Genomic DNA, 17,645 nt, shown 5'->3' on the forward strand with positions numbered 1-17,645 from the left:
TAAAGAGAAACATCTTTCTAAGTACAACATCTATGTAAAGGAAAAGTTCATGTATATATGCCTACATAAAAACTAAAAACATCTGCATGTCAAAAAATTATAAACAAAATTAAAGGCAAAGTATAAACCAAGAAAAGAAATTTACAGTGAACATGTTAGAAAAAATTAATGTCAAGTTATAGAATACTTTTAGTCAATAAGAAAAATACTGACACCCCAATAATTTAACAAAGTATATAAATAGATAAGTCTCTATAAAATGACAATTGATCAGTAAATATTAAAAAAATGTTCAACATCATTACTAATCAGGGAAATGTGAATTGAAACCACAATAAGATGCCTTTTTTGCACTTAGATAACAAAGATAACATTCAGTGCTAACAAGGTGGCATTGAATAAGAACTCACACCTACTAGTTGTTAGAGTGCTAGATTCTATGAATCTTTCTGTGAAATATATTCCCACAAACATACCTTTGAAAATCTTATTTTTGAACCAGTGAGCCCACACCTAAAAATTCATTCTAAGTAAATAATAAAAGATGTGGACATTTACTTTTAATCCAATTCTTCAAAGAGTGAACATTTGTAAATAATCTAAATGTCCTATATTAGTCCATTCTGCATTACTATAAAGGAAATAACTGAGGCTGGATAATTTATAAAGAAAAAAAAGATTATTTGGCTCATGGTTCTGCAGACTGTAAAAGCAGTGTGGCACCAGCATCTGCTTGTGGTGAAGGGCTTCAGGGAGCTTCCAATCAAGGTGGAAGGTGGAGGGGGAGCAGGTGTGTCTCACGGTGAGAGAGGGAACAAGAGACAGAGGGAGGAGGAGGTGCCGGGCTCCATTAAGCAGCCAGCTCTAGCATGAGTGAACTACTACAATAAAGTGAGAACTCACTCATTCCCACATGCAGGGCACCAAGCCATTCATGAAGGATCTGCCCCCATGACCCAGACACCTCCCACCAGGCCCCACCCCCAACATTGGGGATCAAATTTCTTTTTTTTTTCCTTCCTCTCCCCCACCTTCTAGGGATCAAATTTCAACATGAGATTTGGAGAGGTCAAATATCCAAACTATTTCATGTCCAGACAGGTTCATGAAATACCAAATTTCCAAATAATCAAAAATTACACTGTTGTCATTAAAAAATCATATTTATGCAAAACACTTAGTAGCCAGAGAAAATGCTCACAAAATGATGTTTTAAAAAAAGGTTATAAGATTACTATCATAATTACTCTTTAAAGATGTTATTTTAAGAAAATATACCATATCATCTCTAGTTAACCAAGAAATGGGAGATTACAATTTTTGTGTTATTCTTTTCTCTTATTTTCTACAAAGAATGTGGATTGATGAAAACAGAAAAACACCATTGATCAAAAGACTTATCAAAAACTAAAGCCTTTTAAAAAATAATAATTTTCCAGACAGTTTTGTTATTCAGTTTCCCTCAGTATATTGAAAACCATATTGCTACAGCTACTGTTTGTAAAGTTGTATAAAATAACAGGCATACACGCCAATGTTGTCACGGGTCAGTTTATTGAGGAAATCATGATGCTATATGTTAATTCTATTCATTTGAATACTTTTCATGATGTCATATGAGACTTCAAAGGCCATAGCCATGAAATTACAAAATTACTTTCCCATATTTTGTTTAAGAACACAAAAGCCAAACACAAAGAAATGTTCATGAGAATCTGAAAACTGCCCTCTTTTTTTTTCCTTCTCTAAAATATGGTCAGGAAGGATGAAAATGAAACATGTACAAAAGCAAGTATTTTTGTTGGATTTCATTTTCAAAGTTTCAAATCTTTCCAATTTTTTTATTTTTTGCACCAAAAAAGGTATCAATACTTTTCATTCCTCTCTTGTCAACTTTAGCCAAAGCCTTCTGAGCTGCAGTCATTTTGCTATTTTTCTGTTAATGAAAATAAGAGAGAAAATTGTTACAGACATGGCATTTATACATCATACATGCAAATCAAACAAGACTGCATGTCTCAAAGTTCATTAAGGGAGGTAATATGCTTCATAAAGGAGTGAAAAAACTTCTGATTTCTATTCAGAATTCAGACCTAAGAGACGGAATATGTTAAAACGGGCAGAAGACAAAACTGCCTCCTTCTAAGGAGTGGAATGTTACAACCAATGGTTTACTTTCAGGGGAATAATTCTGGAGGGTACATTAAGTGCAATAACACAAACAATGGAGCTGACACAGGCCGCAATTGTCAGAGGGAGGAATTACAGCCTTGTACTGCCACATGATGAATAATTCACACCAATTTACCATCTGATTTTATTCATTCGCTCTATGGGAAACCAAGGACAATCCTATCATATTCAAAAGGTGTATTGCAAAGCCTCCCAGACCAGCAGAATAACTGCCTCATTTTTCTCCAAAACAAAGAAATATTTTCCAAAAAGCTAACTCCAAATAACTCTGCCCTGTACATCTCTGCCTCTTTCTGGTCGTTGTTATTTTTTCCCCATGTCCCATAGAAAGCACTAGAAGAAGGTAAATAGCAGCTGATTTTATTTTGATGCATTGCAAAATATTCAGAAGAAGCATACATGATGGGAATTCAGCAAAGAAAAAAATCACCTGTCTCCCTGGGAACTAAGGCAAAGTCATTGCCAAAGCGTCTTGCAGGGGCATGGTACATGATTCCTGCAATCTTGCTTCTCACATTCTGTCCCTTATAATTTAGTAGGCGTGTTTTTGACTGTATGGTGGAAAGTGACAGTCTCTTTCATACAAGTTATCCTGTACATTTAATACATCCTAGTCCAACTCTCTTCTCTCACTAGTGCTACACCCAAATGGATACAATGGGAAGTACCGTTCCTATAGAAGGGTGGGACAGAAAGATTTCTCTAAGAGAAACTCAAAATGTCCCTGTTTACATACAGCACATAACTAGGTATTTAGGCAGATCTTAAATTGGATTATTCCCTCACTTATGCCCAAATAAATTGCATATAGATTAAAGAATAAAATTTATTAAAAAAATAAAGTCTAAGTATTGTTAAAATCTAAACAGAAATTAACTTGGGATAGGCAAGGCCTTTTTAAGCATAAAAACAATGGAAAAATGATAAAGGAAAATAATTTCTATACTTAATCGTCAGAACAATCTAACACTGTTAAAAAATCAAATGAAAAAGCTAAAAACATTTGTACCCTATATATCATGAAAAGTGTTAATAGCCTTAATTTAGAATGAACTCTTTCAAACAAACAGAAAAATACTACTATCTCAACATAAAAACAGGCAAGGGATATGAACCAACAATTTGAGAAAAACAAATGGGCAATAAGCATTTGGAAAGACAACTAATCTTTCTAGGTAAAAATACGTAGCCTAATTTGACAGGCAAAAATGTCCAAGAATAAAAATAATACTTGAGCTGGCAAGAATGCAAGATAAATACCCATCAGCAATAATGTTTGAGAGTGAAAATTTCTACTGTATTTTTAGAAAGCATTTTAGCTATCTATACTTAATTATTATGAAAGAGTTCATGTTCTCTAAGCTCTTACTCTTAGTTCTAGATTGTGTCTAATGAAATAGACACAAATGTGGACTGTAAATGTCTATCACTTCATTAAAACAAAAAACAGAAAAAAGTCAGAAGTAACTTCTATGTCCAAAAACAGGAATGAGTAAATAAATTACATTCTCTATAATGAAATAAAGTAACACACATGATTGAACATCATGAAACTATGAACAATTTTCAAAGAATATTGGGTGTGAACATTTTCACAATGTAATACTCAATGGAAAAGGCAAAAACAACTATATAAGTAATATAATGCCAATTTAAAGCTACATATGAATTTATAATGCATGCATGAGATAAAACTCATAAGAAATGTTACCAACATTTGCCCAGGTAAATGCTGAATGGCAGAGTTATTAATAATTTTTATCATCATCAGAATTTCTGGGAAGCTCTGGGCAATAGGGCTGATAAAAAATTACCTGTAGAGGTGCCCTCCCTCCTACCCTATCAGTCCATGAATACACAGCAAAGTTTAGGCACACTCTTGATACGTAGCATATTGCTTTTCTTTGACTTGTAAAAAGTCTTAATTGCTCAACATTTTCATTGTCACGCACAATTGTGAATTAATTATTAAGTCACAGAAATGCAAGTGAATAATTCACCCTGGTCAAAGCTGTAATCGCAATCAAGCCTGCAATGGTCCCTGCCCGTACTCATGCAGCATTGCCCGCTGGGTTTGTCTAACACGCCACAGCACCTGCACACACATACCTTTTCAGTCTTCAAATCTTTAGTGTTAAACTTAGTGTAATCTTCTTTTGCTTCTACAGGTTCATCTGATAACTTTATTTTCTGCAACGTTAGAGCAGTGAAGTGATGTCAAACGTCATCTTGACACGAGCGTCAATCCATTAAAAGAATCCCAACATGTGTAATTCGGACCCACATGAAGTCCAAATGGAACAGCAGACACAGCAAAGGGCTAACTTTGTACAAGCTCTTTCACATGTTGCCAGTTATTTAGTGAACTAAGTCACACACCACTTCCGAGAAGCAGCCTTGGTGACGGTGGGACATGACCGGGCAAGTACATGACCCAGCCCCTTAGCCAGTCTGGCAATACTAACCACACACTTTGTCTGCGCCAGGTACAATGGGCATCTAGGTGACTGCTGACTACAAGGTCAAGGCAAGGCACAGAAGTCAAAGATGCAAATTCCCTCTAAGGGGGACAGGTGTCCAGCCAGAACCCCTATTTCATTCACCTCCTGGGCTGGTTTAATATCTACTTAAGAATAAAGGGACATTATTCCATTATTACCATCTCTGCATAGCTTTATGTCCTTCCCTCCTTTCAATTCAACTATCTCGTTTTATCTACACAAGAACCACCTTGCACAGCAAGCAGCCAATCAAAGAGGCTAAATGAATAGCTGAAGGTCACCTAGTAGAGGACTTGGGCCAACATCTCAATTTTTATAATGTTCTTTCTATTAGGCTCAATGCAACTAAGTCAAACCTTTACTTAATATTTTCACCTTTCGCATGAGCATTTTGCACCAATGAATGTGAGAATCTTGTCAAAGGCTAGACCGTGGCCTTAATGTTCACAACATGGAAGAAATCGTGCCATCCTTATTATGTAATAGGCTCAACAGCAGGACAGACAAGTCTTGCTGTTTAACATGAAGAATTGACTGCATGATGATCACAGCTTGGATTTTCACAGATCTTCAAGCTCGTTGTGAAGACACCAGGTTGACAAGATCCACCATGCATCTACCCTAGGAAATACAGACTTGTCCCAGCTTCACTGTTCATGCCCTTGCTTTTGCTACACAAAGAACGGGTAGAGGTGGTGCTAAAAGATGCCACAGCCCACATAACCCAAGGAGATGAAACAACATGTCTTGAAATTTTTCCCTGTAAAAACCAGAAGGGCATCTTGGGAACATACCACATAATGTGGGAAAACCTTCTCATGGTCACACAGCAGCCACTAGTGAATGGATCATCAAAAGAAAAAGACTATTCTATCACATACGAACCACATACCAGCACAAAGTGAATGTGTACATGCAACTTTCTTAAGAATACATATTTCTATTTAAATTAAGACAGCAAAGGGTGTTTAGGAGATGCACATTTTTTTTTACTAGAAAGGTATTTTCAGCCAGGAGAGTAGAACTCACAGCTAATAATGCTGAAGGCTATAATATCTTCAAAACACAAAAAGCTTGAAGGTAAGAGGATGTTTGTGTTCCTTCTCTACAGCAAAATGGTCTTAATATAGATGTCATTATAAACACTTGGACACAATTCACTTTTTTTTTTAAGAGATGGGGTCCTGCTACGTTGCCCAGGCCGGAGTGCAGTGGCTATTCACAGATGCGATCATAACTCACTGCAGCCTCAAACTCCTAGGCTCAAGCGATCCTCGTGTTTTAACCTCCCGAGTAGCTAAGACTATAGGCGCATACCAGCACGCCCTGCAAAATTCACTTTTCGCTGATAATTCAAATAAAAAGTGTTCATGGCATAAGCTTAAGATGAAAGGTACTTCCATATGAAAACAAAATGTTTAACAGGTGGGCTGACTTGTTCAGGTGTTTTAATAGCTCACAACCAAATAAGATACCAGTTATAAGTGTTTATAAAAAAAAGAAAATGATTGTGGTAGCCTCTGCATGTAACTAATTTTTATGTTATTCCCAGCACACCGTTGAATATATTGGAAAAAAGAAGACTGTAACATTTACTGAAATTTTTGTTATTTAAAAGACCAAATCACTATAGATTTATGGGATTGTTTCAGCAGAAATAGAAAAATGGCTCAGAAAGACAGTAACAAAGCTTATGACTAGATGGATGCAGCTCTGGAAAGAGAAGAACAAACAGCAGAGTACCACAGGGATTAATGTTAGGCCGGGTCTTATCGTTCTTACAAATGATGTGCAAGAAGGAACTCGGGAACATCTCCAAACCCACTGGTTGCATTCAGCTCTGCTTGCTGACAGTGACAAATTCAAAAGACTTAGGGTTGGAAGCTGAGCTTCAACAAAGGCAGACATATGATCATAAGGGAAAATAATACAAAACATATTAAGGACGACAGGCTCCATGCTATCGATTACAACACAGATATAAAGATACCTAATGGCTACTGGAATGTATTTCCTGAAAACAATCAACTATATTACTGTAAAAATCAATCAAATCCTGGATACAAACAGGAAAGCTAGCAGAAGTCACATCCTATGCTTGTTTATAAAATGGTACACCATCCGGTACAGTTTGTGATGTGTACACCAAAACCCCAGGAAGACACAGAGAGGAGGAGAAGAACTCAGAAAGCAACTGAAATTATCCAGGAGACAAGGCTGAGGTTTAGGAGAAATGAGATGCCAAGATCAAAATCAGGGCTTGGCAAACGACAGCCCAGAGGCCAAATCCAGCTGGCCGCCTGTTTTTATAAATGAAGTTTTACTGGAACATGGCCATGCTAATTCGTTTATGTATTGTCTGCGGCTGTTTTCACACTGCAAGAGCAGAGTTGAGTAGTTGTGACAGAGACCATCTGCTTCACGGAGCCTAAAATATTTACTATCTGGCCTTAGAAGAAAAGGTTTGCTGACCCCTGATCTAAACCATAAATGATGAAATCACAAACGACTTAAATTTTGGAAATTAAAATAAGAAAGCAGAAAACAGGAACATAGAAGAATAAACTTACGAAATGTATTACTCCAGTAGGTATCAAAGGCCTTTACGAATAGGTTTAGACCAATTCATGAATGATCTCTAAGTTACTAAGGAATATAGATATTAAATATTTGAGAGAAAGACATATGCTTAATTTTTGGAGGGAGAGAAATAAGAAACAAACACTTTCATAGCGCCTACCCTCTTACTTACAGCAAGACAATTATGTTTCTCTAGGTCCCCTAGAGCTACTGTCAGAGACTAACTACCGGCCTGAAATAAGCATGGGGCTGGCCCGGAATGGTCTATCTTAGATTTTACAGCAACTGACCTCTGCCTAGTGCTGTTCTCCCAGACAGTAAAAGATGCACCTCCTTTGATAACCTGCTGAACACAGCCCCAAAGGAACACTGATGCCCTTTTGATTTCCAGTCCTTTTCTAAAAATCAAAGAAATGAATGTTTTTGGAAGTACTACCACCTCCAAACAGGGCATGATACAGAAAAATCTGAGCATGCTGGCCACCTTGAAGGCCAAGGAATGAATGCAGGGGGAAAGGAAAGTTGTTTAACGTCTGCTACGTGTCCCTTTTGCATTCTCGAGGCAGCCGTTACTTTGCTAGCTGCAAAATGACCTCACTGACAAGCTGGTGCGTGTGTTTATTTCCCCGTCTTGGAGCAGTGCTGACTCGTCTGAGATCTGGCCCGGACTGAGAGACACTACAATTTGCAATCAGGTGTGGTTTATGACTGGCTTCTCTATTCTCCTGATCTGGGAGATAAACACAAGCTGCAGAGGAGCCGTGGGTGGCAGTTTGGGAATGTCTGGAAGAGGAAAAGTTTTTCCATTAACAGATAAAGATTACACACAATTTCGATGCTCATTTCAAATTCAGGAAAAAAAAAAATGTGGTCATCCTTGCTCAAAGGATTCTTTGTGTTGCAAAAACCATGCTCTGTGCACCTTTGTGCCAGTGACAATTAGATTTGGCAAAATGAGTTTTAGCTATATAGAGAGTATTCTTGGTGATTAATAAAGTTAATTAAGTGATTCAGCTCACTCAGGAAGATTTAATTTTAATTATATATGTATATTTTTACAAGGGTATCTTGCTAAAACCAATTCTTCTTGGGTTTTCATAGCACTTTATTTACCATTCAGGTAAAATCTACAGAATAAAAAAATAATGACGGAGAGCCCAGTACAATCTTTATTCCAGATAGCATCATTCCATGCAAGATGGATTTAGTATGCTTTAAAATATACTAGAACAAACTAAACTCATGTGGTAAAAGTGTAATATTTTTCCAAGTCTCCTAAAGATATCTTAGTCACAGCTTCTTACCTTTGATGGAGGATTTGGCAATGACGCTGGAGGCTCTGGAAGCCTAAGGAAGTTAAAAATAAGAATCATAGTCATGGTTTTTCAAAGGCAAACAAACAGAAAGACTGGGCCAACTTAAGATTTAGTAAATCCAACTTTTCAACTTACAGCTTTATCTCCATATATCTTGCTGTTCAATCACCTCAGTGTAAAGAAGGAAAGTTCTCTAACTTAATGAGGCTTCGTTTTTCTACTTAATTCCTTGTACTGGCATTGTCTGAACTAAAAAAAAAATTAGAACCCATTTGTTGAAATAAAGGTGCTCTTCTTTAGCCTCTATAAATTTGTGTGGGGTGTTGGAGTATTTTTTCCTCATAAATGATGACACTAATATATATTTAAAAGTGGTGATTATTTTAACTATTGACAAAAAGCCATATAAACTTTACCTTTTCTTCCATTAAAAAGAAATTTAATTGGCAGATCTTTCTACCAAAATCTTTAACCAAAACTAAATATTTCAGTGGGAAGAAAAGAATCTAAGCAAATAATGGAGTACAAAGACATAAGGTCTTTAAGAAGACTAGCAGCTAGGAAACCCAGGGAAATATTACGCAGAAGGATCTGATTATCCATCTGAAGCAGGCTTGCAACACACCTCACTGCAGAAAGTAAACCAGTTTCCACCAATTGCTTTATAGCACCTACGGAATTAACTAAAAACAGCAACTGTATCTTCAAGGGTCAGAGGATAAAAAGAATTTATAAGGATCAGGAAAAGCTACTAAATCATCACACATATAAAATTGTAACAACAAAATTAAGTAATAATTTTGCTAAAATATAGAAAATAAACATATTTTTTCAAACTAAAGTTTCAATATAAAATCTTTATTAAAGGAACATAAATTAAGTCACTTAAAACCCTTTTTCTGCCCCTCAAAGACACAAATTGTGTTTCATATTACTTCGTCTTCCAAGAACTGGGCATAATAAAGATACTTTAGTGAACATCTAATGATGATAGTGAAAATGGTACAAAACATTTAAATGTAATTTTCAAAAATATTCTGCATGCCGTCTACCCTTTCCATCCCTCTTTTCTTTCTCTTAGAATGATCACAAAGAAGCAAATTAGTTGAGTCTAATTGGGAATACAATTTTAACACAGTTTATCCTCTAAAATCAGAACAAGCTATAATATAATTCCAACCTGAACATTCATTAGTTCCTATAGTCAGTATCTACCCAATCAATTCGTTCCAATCATCCATTAAAAATCACATCCATACCAGAGAGTACATGACGTAACAGAATAATCTCTTATCAGGGTCAGTGATATAAGCCGTAAAGAAACCCCATTGCTGGGGAAACCAAGAAACACAAAGGTACTTAATTATGACTAAAGATGACCAATACTTACTTTAAGTATTTAGATAAGTCATCACTTAATTCTTTAGGGATGTAATCAGATATCAGACCATGGGCATAACGAATATAATCCTCTGAAAGAATTAGAAAGAAGAGTGAAAGTAAAAAAAATTAGTAATAATTATAGTGGTTTTACAGTCAAATTGACCTGAGTTCAAATTCTGGCTCTATCTGGCTTCAGGGAATTTAACTTAAGCTATAGCTTTATTTTCTCATTTGTAAAGTGGGGATACTAGTATCCGTCGGACTCATGGGGTAATATGATGGATAAGATATGCTATAGGATAGTATCAGAAATATGATAATGCAGGTATAACACAGTAGATACCCACTAAATAATAGTAAAAACAAAAACTCAGGGTCGCTTTCTTAGTTGAAGTACTTAAATACTAATAAAGTTAAAAAATCATCTATAACAATATAAAACTTTTTTTAAGGCTAATCTTTTCTAACTCTGTTTCAATACAGAATAAATCTAATTATTGAACAATAACAAGTGCTCTAATTTAAGACAAACAAAATACAATATGATACGTCTACAACTAGGTATTTGCTGTATAAGAACCCTGAATATTACTCCCAAAATAATAAAATGCCTTAAAAAAAGAAAAAGAAACCAATGAACTCAGCGGAATGTATAATCAATAATTCTAAAGCATGCTGATGCTCAATACTAAAATGCAGCTCTGGCATCAATTAAAAATACAGTTACCTAAGACAATCAAATCTGTTTCAAAACTCTGTTCCTGAATTCAGTATTTTATGTATTATAGAATATAAGGGGATAATCAAACTTAATCATAAGATGGGATAACCACACAGGGACATAAACTATCAAAAGCAGACCCCAGGTTTGCTGCTGGTATATTCATTCACTTCCTTTTTTTCCTTTCTCTTCTGCTTTCAAGCTAAGGTAACGATTTGCCTCAGTATTACTGAGAAAATGACTGCTGTCTGGTGACCACCTGATCTCAACAAGTCTTCAGTAAGAGATTTTCACTGTCAATGCAGAACTGAAAGTTAACATTTGACTCTTCTTAAAATGTGCTCGTGGTTCTGGGATAGTAATTATCCAATGAGTCATGACTAGAAAAGAAAGCCAACATATAGTTCATTTGCTTCTTCTAGTACCATACCAAGCTAAAGACCTAAAAAAGGAAATTGTGTAGCACGTAAAGCGTACTTTATGGCTGGGACACTAAATGACAATATAGCAAAGCCCCTCAGACTCTTATGTGTACAGTACTGGTAAAAACACTGGACTCAGAACAGAAGACCTTGCTTATTAATTTGGATAAGTCATCTACCTCTCTGAGATGACAGTTTTCCATTTTTAAAATGAGAGGATCTATCTAACCTCTAACATCTTTTTTCCTACTTAAAAAAATCTATGGTCTTATCCACCCATCCATCCATCCAACTAGATCCCTCCTCTCCTTTTGTTAAAGCCAATTAAAAACACTGACATCTGGCAAACTCAGGATGGCAAGGGTGCTGTCCACCACGCCCAGAATGGCAGTAGCCAACTATCTATATGTGCGAGGTGTTGTAAGGTAGATTTCTGCAACTCAAAGATTGTCTGAATTACCATTAATCACAAATAGGCTGCTATTCTTAGTTTTTATTTGTTTAATGACTAAAGCCAGATGTTTCAGAGTTGTACATCCAGAACAAGGGAATACTGAATTGGAGGTTAAGGTCAGAATAATTTCTGTCCCACCATTTGAGAACGTTAACTGCATTATGTAGCTGCTTTTATTCAACTATACATATAAAAATAAGAGGACACTACATTGGAAAAAAAAAAAGAAGGTGCCCTTTTTTAGGTTATAAAAGAACAAAATTTAAAAATTTCCAAGTAAATCACTTGTCGTCTGAAATAAAAATACTGAGCCCTATATTAGGAAATATACTTCTTGAGAGTAAGACGCAAACAGATGTAGCCCACTGGAACGGTATAAGAAAAAGGTTAAGAGTGTGGGCTTGAGAGACAAGCTCTGTCAGTAGCTCAGCTTCGCCATTTACGAGTTGAGTGACATTGGACAGAGCCTCAAGACTCTCATCATGAGATTTACTGGGAGAGTCGGATGAGAGCCATTTGTATGTACACTGGTAACTTTGCAAAGGGCTTGGCACACAACACACCTCAATAAATGATAGCCAGGGTTGTTAGGGTTGTTATTACCATTAGTGTAAAAGAAATATATGCAGAATGAATAACTTAAGTATTACTGAATCACAGAAGTAATCCATGGTAGGAATATTCCTTGCTTCTGAAATCAGATGCTTACTTGCCACAAGATCTATGAGGCATTGGCAAGAGTATGAGGCTTCTGTGACATTAAGATTTTTACATCATAAAATAGGCATTTACACATAAGCAACTTACTCCGGACAAAAATCGTTTCTGATGAAACGATTTACTTACCTTCCTTGTCACTGGAAACTTGATCACCAGAGAAAAATGCAGTTGACTGTACCCGGGCACCGACATTTATATGATTGGTTTTTAATGCTGCCATAGTTTGCTTAACCTATAAAGCAACTAAGAGGGGAGAAAAGCAGGGTATTTTCAACTTAACTTTAGAAATCCCTGACTTTCCAGATGGCCCTCAAACCATTTAAGATCTGGGAAGAAGTATTTGAGAACCTAGAAATATCTTCACCAGATACCAGAGGAGGAGAGACACTGCCCATTTGGAGAAAGGCCAAACAGCAGCAATATTTCCGGATGATCTCAATACATGACTTTCTAAGGCCTGCACAATATGAGAGGCAGCATACTGTGGTAACTGAGAGCTCTGACTCTGCAGTCAGGCTGCTAGGGTTTGCTCTGGAACCATGGGCTGGTTACTTAACATCTCTGTGCCCCTATCTGTGAAATAGGGATAAAAATAGTACCCACTTTATAGGATTGCTGTGAGGATTAAACATATGAGGGCCTCATATATATGAGGGCCTCATATATATAAGGCCCTCGGAACAGAAGCACAAAGTTTATATACAATAATTTTCTAAACAGAGTAAACAATATAAATTTCCCATTTCCTAGAAAACATGATAAGCATAAACTTCACTTAGCTATTTGTGTCATTATCATTTGCTAAGGACAAAAATGAAATACCAAGATTCTGCCCAGCGTTTATACTCGTTCCTCACCTCCATAGAATACTACTATTATGTGGCAAACGAAAAGTGAAATATGGCACTTTTAAAATCTTTTCACTATTTTGCACCTTAGGAGCCTGATTAATCTTACAGGGTTCACTTCCAACATCACAGGCTGCCAAGGTGCCTGGGACTGTGATACGACAAACATGGTTTTGACATATAAGATAGACAAGAATCTTAGGAAACAGTACTGTAACTACTGGCATCCACTATCTTGCAAAAACTTTGTCATTAATAGATCTGCTTTAGTGAGATTTTTTAATCAATGTGAAAGTACACATTATCCTTAGACCAGTGGCTTTCAAAGTTTTTTTTTTTTTAACCACAACCCACATTAAGAAATATACAGAAACCCAATGCTCAAACACATGTATAAATATACATTTCAGAGAGCCATACTTAATACTTGCCCTTACTCTGTGCTATCTTTTAATACATTCCATCCTATCCTATCCCATTCTATTCTAAGAGAAATACTAAATTGATTTGAAAAGCACTGCCCCAGACCTTATATTAGGTCAAGATTCTTAGGATCACTTTGCCTGGAAGACGACCCTTCTTCAGTGTTAAGGACACACTTCCTCTAAGCCTGAACACCTTCTGCCCTCAGCCCCTTGCCTGGCTGTGTGTGAGCAACATCACCCTTGGACACACCTGCAGAACTAGCGGCAGCCAGAGAGCACCAAGCCAGGTATCATCTGGCTTGGAAGACTCAAATCTATACCAACAGATAGCAAGAAATTCTTTCATTCAGTAGTAGGACCAGGGAGAAATGAGAATACAGGTCACAAGAAAACACTGAGCTAACTCCAGAGCCACACAAGTTAGGGAAGATAAAAAGTCAAAGACCCCTTCTCATACTTGGATATCTCTATAGGGTTTTCCTCTTTTCACTAGCTATACAGGATGGTCTTTGGAATCAGACTTGCTGCCTTATCTAAAGATTTTTAAAAAGGAACACTGAATTTTTTCTTTTGCCACAAGGCACTAGAGAAACACTATACCTTTTTTTCCAGCCACTTTAATGTCTTCTCTTTGCTGTACTTGTAATATTTCTTGTTGTCTATTTCTAGATTAAAAGAAAAAAAGGACTCAGCACAATGAATTAAACAAAAAGAAAAACCTCATAAGGTTATATCATATATAAGTTAACATTTCATAATTGTTTATATTCTTGAAAAACTTAATTTATAAACCTGAAAGCAACCTTCAGATATTAAAAAAAAATTCCCAAAACAGAGTCAACCAACCCTAAATGAGTGGGAATTCTAAAAACCCTCAAATCATACAAATAACTCTGTAGAAAGGGAAATTTTTAAAACTCAGCAAACTAGCATGCTAAGCAATCTTCTTTTTTCTGAATAATTTTAAGCTCATCTCAATGTTTCAGTGAAAGAATTCTTTTCTAATATAAAAATGTAAATTCCAAGCAAGAAAACTAAAACTAAATGTAGGTGCCTAATGAACTTCACTGCATACGTTCAGGAAAAAAAATCTTAACTACAAGTATTGCCCTGGTGGGATTAGTAGAACATAAAAGAGAAGATATATCTCTCTTTTACTGTATTACCAAAATAATCATAGCTATTTCAGAATATAGATTTATGCTTGGCTCAACCTGGCCCTTTATGGGGATAAAAGTCTCCCCTCTTAGAAACTATACTTCCTCTCCTCGCAATCCACCCAGCCTCATATACCACGCCATTACACCATGACTTCCTCTGCAGCACTTTCCACTCATGGATCTCTTCTTTCTGCAGTTAGCAGGGGCAGCACTTCCACTCTGGCCCCCTCCAGGCAGGAGCTCTCTTCATGACCACTGGAAACCCTTGGGGCCAGATGCAAACTCACCACATGACAGTGACATAGAATGAGGGTTTCCCTTTCTCCTCTCTGTATCACGGTGGGGAATGGAACCTGCTTATTCAGGGGTAATTTCCTGCAGCCTGTTAAATGCATTGCTACAGGAGAAGGCCTGGGACGTCCCCAGCCCTAGTTCCTGTGCCTTTTCTCTCTGTTTCGGCCTTCTATGGTTGTCAGCGTTGTGGGCAAGATGAGACAGGATGGACCTTTGCACCTGTCTCCTCAGCATGTGTCCCTCCAGTAACAAAAAGGAGGGGCGGTTGCAAATGGCATTTTATCAGAAGTGTGAGAATTCCAAGGTGCAATGTCTGCTATCCTGGAGCCAAGACTGTCTGGGCGAACAAAAACCAATGAGACTGCACTCAATCTCCTTGGACATGATGTCCCAGCCTATGTACAAATCAGGGGAATTTTAAGAGCACACAGCAATCACTCAATAAATGTATGCTGTTAAGCGGTTGTTAGAAGTTCTCTTCATTGCCTGAGGTAAAAAAATCTCCAAAAAAACCTCAAGGCTCAAATTTCTCCTATGAAATCCAACCTTGACTCTGCTGTTCACTTCTCTCTTGCCTCTACCCCATATTTTCTGAAAGAACATCTACAGTTAGCCAGTTTTCCCTCCTGTCTCCCACTCCCCGAGTCCCTTGGGCAGGCCTCTGCTCTCCCTCCGGAAAATGCTCTCTCAGAGAGGGTGGAGAACACAGACTCAGCCACAATGCCTGGGCCCACGCACACCCCAGCACACGCTGACACCTTGGGGAGCCACTTCACTCTTGAAACCCGTTTCCCACATGTAAAGTGAGGATTTTCTCATTGGGCTATTTCAGCATGAAGTGAGATAATCCATACAGATCCTGTAGCACAACACCTGCCACTTGCAAATACTTAATATGAGCTAAGAAAAAATGATGAAAATGATAATCTCTTAATAATAGCACCAGAAACTAATGCTTATTCAGGCCCGTGTTAAGTTCATTACATATATTTCCTTTTTAAGCAGTCAGATGAAGACCGTTACTTGTCCCCATCTCAGAAGACTGGGTTTGAGTGACATTAAGCAAATTGCCCAAAGTCACCGAGGATGTGGCAGGAGCAACCAGGATTTCCACCCCCGCTGACTTCAAAGCTGTGGATCTGATGTTCGCCTTGCCAAGATCAATCAGGTCTACACCCTTCTCGGTCCTTCTCACCACTCTGTTATTTATGGGAAAAATCTCTCCTCCACGGCATCTGTAAAAGCTGCTTCCTTTCAGTTTTGCTATGTCTCCGATGACTCTTCTCTGATTCCTTTCCCGGCTCTGCTTCATCCTATTCCAAGGCCAACTGCACCTTTCTCCTGGAGTGACCTCGTCCCGGCTCGACAAGACAAAACAAACCAACCGGGCAGCCCAGAGCCCAGAGCTGAGGCTCCGTGTGTCTAAAACCAAACTGTTCATCCTCCTCCCACATCACTCCTGGTTACCCAGGCTCGAACCCTGGAGCCAGTGCTCACTCCCGCTTGCCTCCCACTTTCTGGCACTCGGTCCCACAGGAGATGGGAAGTGCAGAGAGAAAAAAAGCCAACGTTATCGTCGGGGAATGGGGGAGATGAAAAAAATACTGTGTCAGAAATTAGGAGGCTTAGCTTCTAGTGCTGTATTGATAATTACTTCGTTTTTTTAAAAATCAACTTTATTTAGGTGTAATGTTCATATAATTAATACACCCATTTTAATGTACAATTTGAGGAGTTTGGAGAAATCTAGGCAGTCATGTAACCATCACCCTCGAAAGCTCCCCTGAACCCTATGTTCCCTTGAACCCCAATTCTCTCAGCCCTGCCTACACCTCAGGTAGCCACTGATCTATCATTATAGGTAAGTTCTTGCTTTATTCTAGAACTTCGTAGAATTGAAATGATACAGTATGCATTTTTTTGTGTCCATCTTCTCTTGCTCAACATAATTCTGTCGGATCCGTCCATTTTGTTGTAGCTAGCAGTAGTTCCTTCCTTTCTATTGGGAAATAGTATCTTGGGTATGGATATACCACATTTGTTTACCCATTTACCTACTGAAGGGCATTTAGGTCGTTTCCAGTTTTGGCCCATTTTGAAAAAATTGCTGTAAAAAAAAAAAAAGGCTGCTCTGAACACTCTTGCACAAGTCTTTGCATGGACCTATATTTTCCTAAGTCTTGGGTAAATACTTAGGAGTAAATACTAGGGTAAATTACTAGGGTAATACTTGGGTAAATACTAGGAGTAGAATTTCTGACTGACTCATAAGAATCAGGAATTGTGGTTATACCATTTTATGCTTCCACCAGGCAGGCAGGTAAGTTCCAATTGTCCCACAACTCACAATTTCCTTTTTTCCCTTAATGGTCCCTTTCAAAAACAGAAGATATTAATTTCGATGAAATTTATAATTTTTTTATGGTTAATGGGTTTTGTGTCCTAAGAACTCTTTATCTATTCCCCAAGGCAACAAAGATTTTGTCCTACACTTTTTTATAGAAGTTCAATAGTTTCAATTTTTTAATTTAAGTTAGTGATCCACTTTGTGTTAGTTTTTCTGAGTATAAGGTGAGAGTCAATGTTCACTATTTCTCATATGGCTATCTAATTCTTCCATCAGCATTT

General features: G+C 37.4%; 1 protein-coding gene across 2 annotated transcripts in view; it reads right to left on the reverse strand.

Moving 5' to 3' along the window:
* RNASEH2B (ribonuclease H2, subunit B) overlaps positions 1–17,645 on the reverse strand; it is a 57,167-nt gene that overhangs the window by 9,483 nt on the left and 30,039 nt on the right. Inside the window, exons 6-11 of one of the 2 annotated variants that reach the window (XM_012648635.1) lie at positions 14,164–14,228; positions 12,417–12,522; positions 9,981–10,062; positions 8,579–8,621; positions 4,303–4,383; positions 1,805–1,936 (exon numbers count right to left, since the gene is read on the reverse strand). In XM_012648635.1, coding sequence (XP_012504089.1) covers positions 1,823–1,936; positions 4,303–4,383; positions 8,579–8,621; positions 9,981–10,062; positions 12,417–12,522; positions 14,164–14,228 — 491 coding nt within the window. In that variant the 3' untranslated portion in view covers positions 1,805–1,822. Of the gene's footprint in view, positions 1–1,804; positions 1,937–4,302; positions 4,384–8,578; positions 8,622–9,980; positions 10,063–12,416; positions 12,523–14,163; positions 14,229–17,645 lie in introns of those variants that run through there. The other variant, XM_012648643.1, reaches the window with a different exon arrangement.

The sequence above is a fragment of the Propithecus coquereli genome, unplaced genomic scaffold, assembly GCF_000956105.1.
Source record: "Propithecus coquereli isolate 6110/MARCELLA unplaced genomic scaffold, Pcoq_1.0 Scaffold11, whole genome shotgun sequence".
Taxonomy (NCBI): Eukaryota; Metazoa; Chordata; class Mammalia; order Primates; family Indriidae; genus Propithecus; species Propithecus coquereli.